Source organism: Micromys minutus, assembly GCF_963924665.1.
Source record: "Micromys minutus genome assembly, chromosome: X".
NCBI lineage: Eukaryota > Metazoa > Chordata > Mammalia > Rodentia > Muridae > Micromys > Micromys minutus.
Genome location: NC_137970.1, coordinates 19,502,700 through 19,518,132, shown reverse-complemented (window position 1 = coordinate 19,518,132; position 15,433 = coordinate 19,502,700). Strand labels below are relative to the sequence as shown.

At 42.3% G+C, this 15,433-nt stretch overlaps 1 protein-coding gene across 6 annotated transcripts in view; it reads right to left on the bottom strand.

Moving 5' to 3' along the window:
* The window catches only part of IQSEC2 (IQ motif and Sec7 domain ArfGEF 2), an 80,821-nt gene that overhangs the window by 55,290 nt on the left and 10,098 nt on the right, over window positions 1-15,433 (bottom strand). For all 6 annotated transcript variants that reach the window (XM_080909514.1, XM_080909508.1, XM_080909509.1 and 3 more), the window contains exon 2: window positions 3,297-3,326. In XM_080909514.1, the coding sequence (XP_080765640.1) occupies window positions 3,297-3,326 (30 nt within the window). The remainder of the gene's footprint in view (window positions 1-3,296; window positions 3,327-15,433) is intronic.

Sequence of the window (15,433 nt, the reverse complement as noted above, 5' to 3'; positions counted from 1 at the left end):
TGGCCTACAGTTCAGAGGCTGCTGGCACCCCAGGATAGCTATAAATAATGCCACCACAAAATTATGAACCTATTTAAAACATATGAGATTGGTTTGTGTCTGTGTGCATGCATGTGTGCACATGTGCAGGTGTATGTGTGTGTGTATGTGAGTATGTGCACATGTGGGCACACAAGAACATGTGTATGTGTGTGAGTGCATGTGTGTGTGCGTATGTGAAGGCCAGAGACTGAAAATAGGTGTCTCCAATCATTCTTCTCTATTTTAAGACAGGATCTCTCGCTGATTTGTCAGGATGGCTGCTGGCCAGTGAGCTCCAGGAATCTGTCTCCCTAGCAGTGTGACCACCAGATCCTGCTGTCATGCCTAGCTTTTTATATGGCTTCTGGGCATCAGTCAGAGGTCCTTATGCTTAGCAAACACTTTACCAAATGAACCTTCTCCCCAGCTGAGATGTTCTTTTTTGTGTTGTTTTGTAATAATCAGTTTACACGATCCCTCTGTGTGAACTTTGTAGATGACAGCATCATGTCATCAGAGTCAAAAGGCTGGATATGCCTGAAGAGATCTGTGACACATCCCTGATCCAACATGGTTCTTACCTTTAGAAGTGCTTTCCACTCACGTCTGCTTTAGCCCAACTGACTGGTCCCTGGCTTTAAACACATCCCTTGCTTTCCTGGTCATTCTGACTCTACATCCATGGACTCTCCTTATGTAAAGTCTGTCTTGTGTAGCCCTGCCTGCTTACAGACTGTCTACCCCAAGAAGCACTCCCTAACTGTAGTGAACCTGAGAATATATGCATTGGGTCTGAAACGTATCCTCAGCAAGCCCCATCCAACTGTGGTTCCAAATGAAAGGGTCTGCTCACTACTTGCAAGACTTTGCTTTATATGTGTTACTGCTATAGGCCCTTCCCATAGTCCGAGTTTAGTCTGCCAGCTGAGTCCTCAAAGCTATTAGAGTGGCCTTGAATATGAGACTAGTCTTCACACCAGGAAGCAAATCCAAGTAAAATCAACACTAGCTCCAGAACCAGAGAGTTCAGAGTATGCATCCGAAGAATGCCACCCCACCCCATTGATCTTTTTTGCCTGGGTAAGGCTCTGCCCCTCTTAGGATCTCCTTTTCCTCATTTGCTTTTGTTTTGTTTTTGAGACAAGAGTTTTACTATGTAGCCCTGGCTATCCTGGAACTTGTTCTTTAGATCAGGCTGACTTCGAACTCAGAGATATTCCTGTTTCTGACTCCCAAGAGCTGGGATTAATGGCCTTTGCCTCCACACCAGGCTCCTTTTCTTCAGTTGCAAATCAGACATCATAATCCACGCCTAATGAAGCTGCTGTGAACATTAAATACGATCATATTTACAGTTCTTAGTATATGAAGAATTAATGATAATTATTATGATTACTAATATTTGGATGATGGTGAGGACGATCATCATCTACAAAGCTGTTATGAAGTCCCACAGTGACAGTAAAGGCAGTAATCTGGGCTTGGTGCCAGACTGACTGGAGTTTGAATCCTGGCTTGTTTCCTCAACTGTAAAACAAAGATGATAAGGCCAGCATAGGTTCTATCCACAGTGTTGCTGGGTGGATCAAATAAAACAAATCCTCGACAAGTTCTATTAAGTTATAAAGGCCCAATATATGTCACCACATGACTCACAATTATGGTCATTTTTAAATACCATGAACTAAAGGTTCCAGGAGCTCCCCCAGCTGGGAAGAGCTGATAACTAGAGATGAGTTCAGTCTGGTTCCTCAACAAGTTAGCAGGTACATCAACAGAGATGCTCATGAGAGGCCTTGGCTTGAGGTTAGCCCAGGTTGCCTTTCTCCAAACCCACAAGGACATTGAGATCTGTGTCCTTTCTCTGACACGTGCCATCCTAAGTGCTAGAACAAGCTGTGCCTGGCCTTGCTCCTTGGCTGCATGCAAGGATTAATTATGTGCCATCACAGACCTCTTGCCCAGACATCCGGGCTGACTATATCTACTGCATTCTTACTGATTTAATGCTGGCTTCAGCATGTGTCCACCCTCCCCCTTGGACCTGGGCACCAATTTGCTCACCCCAGACCTCCTGCAAGGGGATGCTAGGACAAATTCTGTCTGTATACAGACAACTTCTGACCCCAGCCCATGTCCAGTAATGTGCATGGCACGACAGGAACTGTGCTGTTACATATGGTTGGGCAAGCTGTGCCCCACCCAAGGGTTTACAGAGAGGCTGTGAATAGAGGCTAACATCCCATTTGTGCGGTGTTTACTGACCTGGGAAGCCTGGTGAGCAAGGCTCACAAGGAAGGGAACATTTTCCCAATTGATTCATTCAGAAGGAAGAATAGTTGCTTAAGTGATCTGTTTTTTACCCATCACAAAGATGTCATATTTACTAGTGCAAGCCTAGAGAGCATGGACTGTCCCCATTGTATGTCTTTACTGCCTGGGCCCATCTTATCTTAAAAGCCATAGTTCCCAATTCAGATGCTAAGACTAGACCACACCTCAAACCACCTCACTATCCCTACATTATCCCTATTACTGACACTTCTGCCTTCCTGAGGTTTCTGACAGAAGAGGGCCAGAGGCACACACAAAGGGCCCTGGTCTTACTCCAGCTTTACTTCTGCTCATAAGCTTTTAACCTAGCTAGCAAAACTGCTTCCTTTGTCACCGTTATCTTCTTTCCTTCCTTCCTTCCTTTCTTCCTTCCTTTTGGGTTTTTCATGACAGTGTTTCTCTGTGTAGCTTTGGCTGTCTTAGAACTCACTCTATAACTGAGGCTGGCCTTGAATATACAGATCCAACTGCCTCTGCCTCCCAAGTGCTGAGATTAAAGGCATGCGACACCACCACCCAGCATACCGTATATGTTTCTAATATCTAAAATGTATCACATCTAAAGTCAATGTAAGTCATATTACTTGAGACAAAGGGAAAATAAGGCCAGGCAAGCCTAGTGTCCACTGTTCCCTTCCCTCCTGGAAGAAGAAAACAGAAAAATTCATGGGTCTGGAGCTGATGTCTTATGTGCCCTTGAGGTGTGCAGCAAAGCTCTCAAGTCCCCTAGGACTGCAAGGACGGAATGACAGTCTAACACCATCACCTCTAAGCCTGCCATATTTTCCCCATCCTCCCTTCTATTCCACACCCACTTCTAATACCAATGGGGGAATGAACCGTGCCATTGACCCCTACCCATGGATCCCAAAGTAACAACCAGAAAACACCTCCTCCCCAGGCCCAGCCCCCAAGTACTACTAAAGAAACGAGGTACTGACCTGACTGTTCTGGAATTCTCGCCGTCAGATCTGAAAGAGAAACAGGGAAAAATAAAACCAACAGTCAATACAGACTCACCACTCTTTCCCCTTACCCCATGTTGAGGCCCCACTGTACGTTATTAAAACACAAACACACGTGTTTCACTCATGCATGGAGAACAGCAAGTGCAAAGACCATGATGATGAGTGCTTAATCAGTTGGAGCAATGGGGAGAAGGACTAGTGGGCTCGGGAAGCAAGCAGAGGCCACTGGAGGTGTGCTGGAGTCAGAGAACTAGCTGCAATCACAATGAGTGTGGTTTTCCTCGGAGTGTGGCTAGAGAAGCAGCCAGAGACATCCAGGTTCAGATATTGTCTCTCCTACTTACCATCCCTGTGACTTAGGCAAGCTACTTCTTTTCTCTGAGTCTGAGCCTCAGTTTCCCCATTTGTAATACAAGGTTGGTCCTCACAGAGTTGTTGGGATGATTAAGCTCTTTGGAACCAAGCAGACAAATGCCAGACATTATTAACAAGATAGGAGAGGCTTTGCCAACTGCCTAGTCCGACCTGCTTATTTTCCAGATGAACAGACTCAAGCTGAGAGGGTAAATGAGTCAGCTGCTAGGCTCCTTTCTACTGTACCAGACTGCCTTCTTCATTATGCATGGCCCCAGATGCAAAAAACAAAAAGGTGAAAGAGAATGAAGTGAGGGCCAGCTCTGAGGAAAGCCAGGAAATGAGCAAAACCAGGCCCCCTCTCCTCTCACTCTTCCTCCCCGAGAAGAGTGTGTGCTATATAGGCACACGTGCCTGTACAAAAAATTAGTCACACGGATAGCATGTCTGCATGTATATATGCACATGTACTTGTGTAATGGAGGTTAGGACAGAGAAGCTACTGTACTGGGAGCAGAAGAGGAGAGGAAGAAAAACTGGGGACGATGGAAGTGTGAGAGTATAAGAAGTCTTCCTCCCTCTTCACCCCACACCCCAGGTCCTCTCCCAGGCTGAGCTGCAAAAGGCACAGAAATGAATGCATGAGGCTCTGTCTTCAGCTGAGAGAGCCAAGATATATTCTTAGGTTTCTTGTGGATATTATCCATATCTATGTTGAGAGGATGATTTTAGAAGAGCATTTGTTTCGAGAATGAGCACACACACACACTCTCCAGCAAAGTAGGGCAGGCAAGCATCAGGGTCTTCACTAGGGTGCTAAGTGAGTCTGACTGCAAAAGTCTGACTGCTTGCTGGCCACATTATCCTAAAGATATCTTGCTATCTAAGAACCTCAGATATTTCACTCAGTAAACGGGGCAGTGTGGGGCAGAAGCAAGAATCCCTCCCTTCATGGAATGGCTTTCAGGCTTAAAGTGCCTGGCACCTGCTGCATATTCAGCTGTTAACAGTGGCACCAACTTGTTGTCTTTTTTGTCCCCTTAAAGGAACAGAGAATCAAGGCCACAGAGGACTTTACTGCAATTATTAAAACTCTCCATTGCACTCTATAGCAACTAGACAGCTTCCAAAGTCCAGCTCAGTTATTCTCGAGTATCAAGTGTTTAGCCAAACTTCAGTGACTCCACAGCTCCTTATAGAATAGAAGCCAGAACCCTCTGTACTAACCCCCTGCTCCAGGGCGTCTGATTTCCTTACAAACACCCAGCACGCATTTATTCAGTTGACCAAATCCTAGGCTCTAACCTGGGAAGACAACGCCCTGCTCCATGAGTTTGATTGCATCATCATCATCATCATCGTCATGAACAATCAATGATCATCTACTGTGTATCATTTATAGTATTTCTGCTTCCAAATTATTTTTGTGATGTTTCGCTTCTCAAGATGGCAGTGGGGTTGGAGGGGATGTCCAAGTCCTGATGCAGACTGTATTAGTATTAGCCAAGTCTTCTTTCCACACTGGACTTATTCTTTCTCATGTAGGAGGATATAGCACCACAAGATCCAAAGTGAGGGTGCATCCAACCTCAAGGGTCTATCACTGAACATTCGGTATGTTGTATATGGATAACAATTGTGCTGGTCAGTTTTTGTCAATTTGACACAAACTAGACATATTTAGGAAAAGGGAATCTTGAGAAAAAAAGAATTGACAAAATGCCTCCATTAAATTGGCCTATAGGCCAAGCCTATGGGACATTTTCCTGATTAATGATTGATGTGTGAAGACAGAGCCTGTTAAGGATGATGCAACTCCTGGGCCGGGGGTCCTGGGATGTATAGGAAAACAGGCTGAGCAAGCCAGGGGAAGCAAGCCAGAAAAGAGTGTTCCTCAATGGCCTCTGTGCAACTTCCTGCCTTGAGTTCCTGCCTGGACTTCCTTTAGTGATGGATTGTGATGTAGAAGCATAAACTGAAATCAAGTCTCTTTTCCCCAAAAGTTTTTATCACATCAATAGAAAACCCAAGACAACAAATATCAGTATAGAGTGATCTGGCACCTTTTTGAGAAACAGTGCCTTGAACAATGGTCAATCTGCCTCTTCCTTCATGAATCTAGGCCACCATTCTTCTGGGAGGGAAATGTCAAGTGGTAGGAAGTTAGGATGTATTATGATTTGGTCTGTAGCAGGTAGTGTTAACTCTAGTAAGCTACCTCTCTAAACATGTCCCTCATCTGTAAAATGATGGAGCTATATTAGTTGAGTTCTGAGAACTCTCTAGGCTTTAAAACGTTCACTTTATGTCAAGCAGTAGTGGCACATGCCTTTAATCCCAGCACTTAGGAAGCAGAGGCAGGTGATTCTCTGAGTTCAAGGTCAGTGTGGTCTACAGAGAGAGTTCCAGGATAGTCAAAGCTATTGAGATAAACCTGGTCTCACAAACAAACAAAAGTTTACCTTCTTCAAAAGCCAAATGTCTATTTCTCTTATCAACTGGACTCAGCTGTTCACATGTGGAACCAAAGATCCAGGGACCACAGCCTACTCTTTTACTCTGTAGAAGAAAATATTTATCTGCCTAACTATCTATTTGCTTGCCTGCCTATCTATCTATCTATCTATCTATCTATCTATCTATCTATCTATGAGTGTATGTATACATCTTTGTGCCCCCTCCACAGCTTCTTAGGCTACCCTTGGGCCTAATGAGTAGGCTTGGATAATAAGACAATGAAATTCCTAAAAGCTTTAGAAATCTGGACATGGAATTTGGGGCATCAGATACCCAGAGTATAGTCTAGAAGGGACGGGGTCCTAATGAACATAGCTCCACAAATACTTGCTTTGTGGGGAGGGATCTTTGAAGTTTGGAGCCCAGACCTGTGTTTCTTGAGGCAGTCCATGATATTGTGATTTATAGTAAACTGAGACCCAACAACTTCCTCTTTTGCTTCCTTAGCTAGGTCCTGCTTTGCAATTCAGGGATGTCCCAAAGGATCTGTGGCTAGTGCACCTTTCACTGCAAACTCTGCTCAGCAAATGCACTGGTTCTCAGGCTATTCATTGGGGTATTTCAGTCTTAGGTCTTTCTGAAGAGCTTTTTAAAAACTGTACACTGAATGTGTTCTTCCATTAGAAAGTCCACGAAAACTCTGGGAAAGAGAGAAGTATGCATAATTACAACACAGAGGCAGCAACAACTCTGAACAGTTGCTCTATTTCTCTCATTTTCTGTATTTCTTCAAGTAGTTAAACATGATTTTTGCATTGCATGATTTTTATTGCGTTTTCTTTTGCATGTTTTCCCACATAACTGCATATTCATTACCATTATTTTGAGTTGTCATGCTTTAGTCAAGCATTCCCTGAATGTATAGAATGGAAGCAGGTATATTTTCCATTGGTTTAAATTGTGCTTATGTAGACTTTCTTGAACACAGCTTTAAAGCAACACATGGCTTTTAAGAAACTAACCTTGTATGGATGCAGCTGCACCCAACTTAACTCTCTTTCTAGATAATCATTCCCTCTAGCTGTCTATATTCATTCATTTATTCCAGTGGCACATATTCACTTCTATGAACCAGATTCCAAGCTAAGGCTATGGGAGGAAATGAGGCATAGCTCCAGACCAGTAGATGTGTCTCAGTCATGCTTGAAATGGGCAATTTCAGAACATTAATGGCTGAAAGGGAAGAAGAGGGTATCATAGGAGAACAGAGAAGGGTCCCTTAACCCACTCTCCCGACAGGAACATAAACTCTTTGGAGCATATGGTGCCTACACGAGTCATGGGAGATGAATAGCAGTTGCCTAGAATGAAAAAAGGAAAGAAAAGAAACGTTCACCTAAACACAATGAGTTGATTAAACTGATTTGTCCCTATTCCCAAATCCTACCAAAATTTGAGTAAATAAACAGGAAGAGACAGAAAGGGAAAGTCTAGGATGCTGACCAGAAGTAAACTGTTCTGCTTAGAGAACCCCTTCAGTGCTCAGAATTTGGAGGTACTGTACACCTCAGAAGGCAGAATGAGGTGTAAATCTAAAAATAGTGGATTGCAAAGCTGGCCTCAATGCTGTCCAGTCAGATCCTATCTACCTCCAGCACCAGGCCAGCAACCGGAGGCTTTGGATTTGAGAACACCAGGTGCAGTAGCAGATGGGGTGAAACAGAGCTAAAAGCAAAGGAATCTTTCTTGGGAAATGCTGGTACCCTAACTTCCTGCTACTCTCTTCCTTTTAACAGTAACGTCGGGTGCACCTGTGTAGTGTCATAGGAGCTAGTTTCAAAGCAGCAGCCTCCAAAGACATTTAAGTTAGGGTTTCTGTTTCCAAGATTTATTTATTTATATTTTATATGTATGAATGTTTTATCTGCACGTATAGAAGAGCACCGTGTGTGTGCTTGGTGCTAGATCCCCTGGAACTGCAGTTATAGATGGTTATAAATTGTCATGTGGGTGTTGGGAACTGAACCTGAGTTCTCTGCAAGAGCAACAGGTGCTCTTAACTGCTGAGCCATCACTCCAACCCCCAAGTTAGGTATATTTTATTTTAAATTAAATAAACCTTAATTGGATTTGTTATTTTTAAAGGAAACAAAGTTCTAGGCAGTCAAAGATTACTGTGTGCTGCGAAGCTGTGTGAGGGAAGGCAGATGGACAAAGAAAATAAACTTAAGAAGGAATCTGAAAGGAACAAAGACAATGAAAATAGAAAAAGAAATCTGGAGAGTGAAAAACAGTGAGGGGGCTGGAGAGATGGCTCAGCAGTTAAGAGCACTGACTGCTCTTCCAGAGGTCCTGAGTTCAAATCCCAGCAACACATGGCGGCTTACAACCATGACATCGGCACACTCAGAAATACATACAGGCAAAACACCAATGCACATGAAATAAAAATAAATGAATAAATTATTTTTTAAAAAAGAAAAATAGTGAGAGCCAGAATAAAAACGTCAGTAGGATTAGAAAGTAAAAGGTGAAAAGCTATCTTAGGAAGGAAAATAACACAAGAATGAGAATGACAGAAGAGAAAAGAGAAGAAAATTAGAGGATTAACTGAGGAATTCCTCCATCTAACAATAGGAGCTCCAGAAATAGAAGCCGGAGGAAACAGCAGGAAGGAAATGCTCAGAGACACAGAATAAGAACCGTTTCCCAGAACTGAAGGAATGAAAGGCCACAAGATCAACAAAACAGGGACCCTTATCAAGATATGCAGCTATGCCATTTCAGAATACTGAGAGTTAAAGGAAAAGACATTAAATGCTTCTAGAGAAAAAAAAAAAAAACATATGTATGAAGGCTCTTTCTAGAATTTTGTTGGCTCTTAGGTTTTCTATATTCCTCACTCACCATAACTTTGAACAAGTCTGAAATAATAATAAAGATGACGACAGTGGTGGTGGTGATGGTAAAGATCGCTTCGGACTTTAGAGTAAATATTTGTCTATATTTATTCTTATTTTTCTGAGACAATATTTCAGCAGGTAGCTCTGGCTGCCTGGGAAATCTTGATTCTCCCATTTCTTCCAAGGGCTGAGATTATAGGCAGGTACACATGGACACGTGGTTACACTTTTTAAATGTCACATTGCAGAACTAAACAGGAGAAGATCATTTTATATTTAGATCTTGAAAAAAACAGAGTACAACCAAAGACTTAAAGACTAGGTAAGAGAGTATAAACATTGTCCTATAATTGCTGGGAAGCTCCTAAATAAGTATTATATAATCATAATAAATATAATAAGCAGGCATTATTGGCCTATATCATAGCCAAACTTACAATAACCCAAACAATAACAATGCCATGATTTATTATGTGTTTACAATGGTCTGGGAGTCATGCATCTGTCCTAACATCTGTACGAGGTAGTTGTTCTCATCATATAGATGAGAACGTAGAAACTAAAGCTTGGTGGAACAATGTGATTCATGCACAGTCGCCCAGCTAATAAGTGGCGGATCTGAGTTTAAAATCTGTACTTGTCTGATTGCTTGGGTTTTTGAGACAGGAATTTGTTATGCACTGAATGCTTGTGGAGAACTTGTCGTCTTCCTGCCTCAGCTTCCTGAGTCAGCATGTGTCATCATATTTGCGCACACCAAATGCCTCTTTAACTGCCACAACTGACACAGTAGAGCCAAGAGGCACTTCATCTCTCATTCCAGCCTACAGGCTTGGCCTGCCTTCCTTCCCTGTCTCCCATCTCCCCTCCACACAGCATAGCCCAAGGCGCCCTATAACCAGAAACATTTAGCAAGCACTTTTATTTCTATTTACTTTTTAATTCTACATTCATTTATTTTTATTTTATCTGTGTGAGTGGTTTGTTTGTATGTATGCCGGTGCATCACATGCATGCCTGGTATCCTCAGAGACCAGAAGGGGTTGGATCCACACAAATGTACACACTAGAGTTACAGATGTTTATAAGCCACCATGTAGATGCTTGGAATTGAACCCAGGTGCTCTGAAAAAAGCAGCCAGTGCCCTTAACTGCTGAGCCATCTGTCTCTCCAGCTACAAGTACTTTTAGAAGGGGCAAAAAAGGGGTGCACCCAAAAAGAGAAAGTGGGGGTGGGGTACAAATATTGCAGATGAATGGAGGAGGACAAGAAAATGAAACTGGTTCTATTGGACTTACATTTCTCTGCTGGGGGTACAGGAGTAAGTGTTCAGTCATGATGAAGCAGTGTCTGCAGAAGGGTAGGCAGCTAGAGCAAGTCTTCTGGTACAAGTATAAACTCAGCCTCCAAGCCCCTTCCAGTGTGCTTGGGGATCATGTCTGGCCTGCCTGCTTTCACTGCCAGGGTAAAGCACTTAGCCACGCCTGGAGTGACTGCTCACAGCAGACCAGAAACCTATCCAGTCACAGACAGAACACCCAGGGAGGTTAAGAAGTTTTGAAGGATTCATAAGGATGCAATAGCCAGAATGAGGACAGAGCCCAGGGATCTGTTCTTCATCTGGGGCTCCTTGACTCTATGGTTTAGGTAGAGGAGGTTGGGGAAAGGGATGTGCCAGGGCTGCTAAAGGAATGTTCATGAAGCTGTCTTGGACCAACAGTAACACAGGGTCAAGATGAGGTCATCCAAGCTCGGCTACTAGGAATGTGGACTTACTAATATTTCTAGTTTCAATCAGGCTTAGGTGGAGCCAAAGCCTATAACTCAAGAGCATAAATATGTATTGCCTCTTTTCCAGAACTGTAGTAAAACCATAAAGGAATAAAAGAAAGTATTAGTATGAGATTATATCAGGAAAGAGTAGCATCAGCAAGGAAGAGATTTCAACAAGTTTCTTTAAGGAAAAACAAGGATCTCAAAGAACACCTCAGAGGGGAGCTGCAGTTGAGAGTGACTTGGACCATGAGAGGCCCAGAGAGATTCCAGACTTAGCTTTGCTAGGTATCAAGAAAAATAGACATTGCAGTGGGAGGGGGCAAAAGACAAGGGATAAACTGACAATATGCAAAATCCTTTCAGGCCAAGGGAGATGGCCCAGCATGTGCAAGTTTAATGACTTGAGATTGATCCCTAGACCTTGCACAGCAGAAGGAGGAAACCGACTCCTCCTGAAAGTTGTGCTCTGACATCCACATGTGTACCATGACACATGACTTCGAGTGCACATATGTGCACACTCGAGCACACACACACACACACACACACACACACACACACACACAGCAGCAGCAGCAGCAAAATCTTTCCTTCTTTCCTTTCTTCCTTCCTTCCTTCCTTCCTTCCTTCCTTCCTTGCTTCCTTGCCACTCTGAGTACTGGATCTAGAACACAAGCTTCCTGTCATTCTCACAAAGGCAAAATGTCATAGGGCTCCTGGAGAAAGGAATTAAACTATGAGAAATGGATTAGAGTATCTAGTGACATTTTAGTGGTCCCTCCCAAAGAAATTGCTTTTCATTTTGGCTTTTGAAAGACACCCGTTATAGCAATCAGCTCCCCGCTGAATCACCAAATAAAATCAGCAAGTGGGCAAATGATTCTGGACATACAAAGAGGAAGAGTTTACCTTAAGTCATTCATAGTCTGTAAGGCAGAAAATAGGAAAGAAAAGGTACATAGCCTGGCAAACCAATCGAGTATGTCCAATATCCAACTTACCAAGATTCTAGAAGAAGAAAATAACAACACCACCAAAAATGAAATGGAGGGAGCCGACAAAGAAAGAATAAGTGCATGTTAAAGAAAATAAGTGTAGGGTGGTGGCAACATGGCTCACCTGGTAGAGGCATTTGCTGCCAAATCAGTTTGGTATTTAGAGCCCACATGGTGGGAGAAGAGAACAGGCTCCCTCGGGTTCTTCTCTAACTTCCATACAAAATGTTGTTTGTGCTCAACATGCACACACTAAATAAATGTCAAGTTTTTAAAAAGACATAAAGTAAGAAAAGACCAAGACCTTCGCATTGGAATGCTTCCCTGAGACAAGTAAAGTAAATTGAAAGTCTGCTCTCGATCTGATAACTGGTTAAGTCAGTGTTTGGTTGGTATGGTTTTTACCATTTGTGATATGAACGCTTTTCTGTATGCATATTGTGGTTCAGGATGAAAAAAAAACATTTAAAGTCTTTCACTGGCTGGGCATGGTAGCATATGCCCACAATCCTAGCACTTGGAGGGCAGATTAGATGGGATCATAAATTCCATATCTGTCTTAACTGCATCGTAAGACTTACATGCACACACATACATGCAGAGACACACAGGAAAAAATTTAAAAGGAGAAATTAAAGTTAATATCAGAAAAGCTAAATGATAAAAGTGACCATATACAGCTGGGCATGGGAGCTCCTGTCTATAATCTCAGTCCTTAGGATATGGAGTTAGGATGAACCAGAGTTCAAGGCCAGCCTCGGGTATACAGCAAGTCTAAAGCTACCTTAGACTTCAAGAGATCCTGTGTGAAATAGACAATAGCTAGGTGTGGTAATACACAATGGCAGAAGTTAGGGGCAAGGCAGGAAGATCTCAGCAAGTCTGAGACCAGTTTGGTCTATATGTACCAAGTCCAGGCCAACCAAGGCCACTTAGTGAGACTATCTAAAAATATAAAATGAATCAGAAACTGGCAACAACTAAAAGGAGTGGCCACATCCAGGGGTTAAGAAGCAAGAGCCAGGCCTCTTCTTGACAGGGTCTCCCTATGTATACCATTCTGCCCCCGCCAACCCCTATCCTCCTCCCTTAGCCTCCCAAGAGCTTGACAAGATACTGGCTTTTTATTCTTTAACTCCTCACGAATCATTTAATGATGTGTGTGTATGCTTCATGATCTAACATATGTAGAAGCTAAAAAAAGTTAATCTCACGGAAATACAGAACAGAATAGTGTTTACCAAGACTGAAAAGGATGAGAAGCAAAGAAGAGATGCTGGGAGACAGAAGTATAATGACGGGTTGACAAAAACTACTGGAATATTTCAAATTAGCTGGTAGAGAGGGTTTTCAGTGTTCCCAATACAAAGAGATATAAATGTTTGAGTATAGGTTAATAAGTACCCTGAATTGATGATCACATATTGTATACATATATTAAAATGCCACATTGTGTGTAATAAACATGTATAATTACTGTCAGTTAAAAATAAAAAATAATATTGAAGATATACATGGCTTTGATTTGTGCTGACTTTGTTTCTCTTGTGTTTGAGATGAGGTATTGACAGTGTTGCCCATGTCAGTCTTGAAATTCTGTGCTCAAGTAATCCTCCTGCCTCAGCCTTCCAGCTGAGCTGGCTGCCACTTTGATTTGCTGGTGTGATTTTTAAAAATTCTAAAATCAAGTTCCTTTCCTTTTATGGGATCTCTGTCTTTCATACTGTACATACCAAGCAGAGACAGTGTTAATTCTCCTGATATGAGGTTCTGGTCTCCAGTGTTTGTTTCTGTTTAGGGCAGAAGCAAGAGAGGTGAGTTGAGAACAGGATTGACACTCTAAACCAGCGATTTTCATGTGAGTCGCCTAAGAGCATCAGAAAACATAGATATTTATATTATGGTTCACAATAGTATAAGATTATACTTAAGAAGTAGCAATGAAAATACTGTTAATTATGGTTGGGGGTCAACAAAACAGCAGCAACTAAAGTGTTACAGCATCAAGGTTGAGAACCATTGCTCTAAACTAATATTTTTGCTCCCTACAACCATCTATACTGATGCCTTTTCAACCAGCTCAGCCTGCACCACCCTCTTCAAACATCACCATTCCCATTCCAAACCCCTCCAGCCTTCCATTAACTCAACTATTTACATCCAGCAATTATTTATACCTGCCTGAGTCATGAAGGATTTAACTTACTTATTCCAAGAGCACAGATAAGGACAGACCAGGAATTGAACCAAAAAATAAGATCTGAGAGAGAGAGAGAGAGAAAGAGAGAGAGAGAGAGATCAAACAGATGATCAAGCTATATTTCAAGTTAACTGGTGGCTGGGGCAGAAAGGAAGACACAATGAGCTATGACAGCCCCATATTAGCAAGGAGAAAAATATACCATTTTCAGGAAAAGCAAAGCTTAGCTTTACTGGATCCTTCAAATCACTGTCCACAGGAGATTTCAGAAAGAGAATGAAAATGATTATTTATTGAGCGCATACAAGCATCAGAGATTGCAATTCAAATGATCTTAGTTAATGCTGAGCAGTGGGCATTGTTATTCCATTTTAAAGACCAGGAAATAAAAGCTTATAAAACAGAAAATGGTTTCACGGAGGTCATCTAGCATATTGAAGCAGAGTTTATATTCGAACACAAGTCTGTCTTTCTCAAAAGCACAGCCGTCCTTTATATGAAAATTGAAACGGGAGTGGAAGGTGGCCAAGCCTGACTATTAAGCCAGAAATTGCCTCTGAGCTGCCTCAGATACACCAAACAAATCCTAACAAGACAAAAACAGCAGCAAGAAAGTCTGGTCCTAAGAAGCCCAGTTGGAGAAGAAGGCCAGTCCATTCAAGCTTCATCGCCAACAAGCCATCTAATCTCTTGGAGGCCTAGCTTTCTTCTTTCTTTCATTCTGTTTTTTTATAAGCACAACACAAAACAATCCCACCTTCCTAAGATTTTATAGCACTAAACAGCCCATTAGAGGGCAGCTGCTCTGAACTTTGGCATTAATACTAGAAAGACTCTTCCAGCCAGGAATGCTCACACCTCGCATGGCCCTAAACAGTCCTTTGTCTCTTCTGGTCTCAATGTTCTCACCTTTAAAGTAAATCTCCTTCAACCTCACACTTCAGGCCCCTTCCAGCTCCAACACCTGACATTTACAACCCTCTCAGATCCGGAATGATTGCCACATCTCTGAGCTCCTGCAGTGGCTTCAAGTGATGGCACTTGAAGAATTTATTGTCCTTACAATTCTTTCTCTGGCACCCAAGTGTGCAGGTCTTTTTGTTTTTTTTTTTTTTTTTTCTTTTAATGAGATCTACTATCTCAACAAACTGTTTACTTTTTAAAAGTAGTTTCATTGTGCTGTTTTTTCCTTCCTTCCTTCTTCTTTAAAAAAGATTTATTTATTTATTATATATGTACACTGTAGCTGTCTTCAGACACACCAGAAGAGGACATCAGATCCCATTACAGATGGTTGTGAGCCACCATGTGGTTGCTGGGAATTGAACTCAGGACCTCTGGAAGAGCAGCCAGTGCTCTTAACCACTGAGCCATCTCTCCAGCCCTTTTTTTTAATCTACAGGGCTATATAGCTTTGGCTGTCC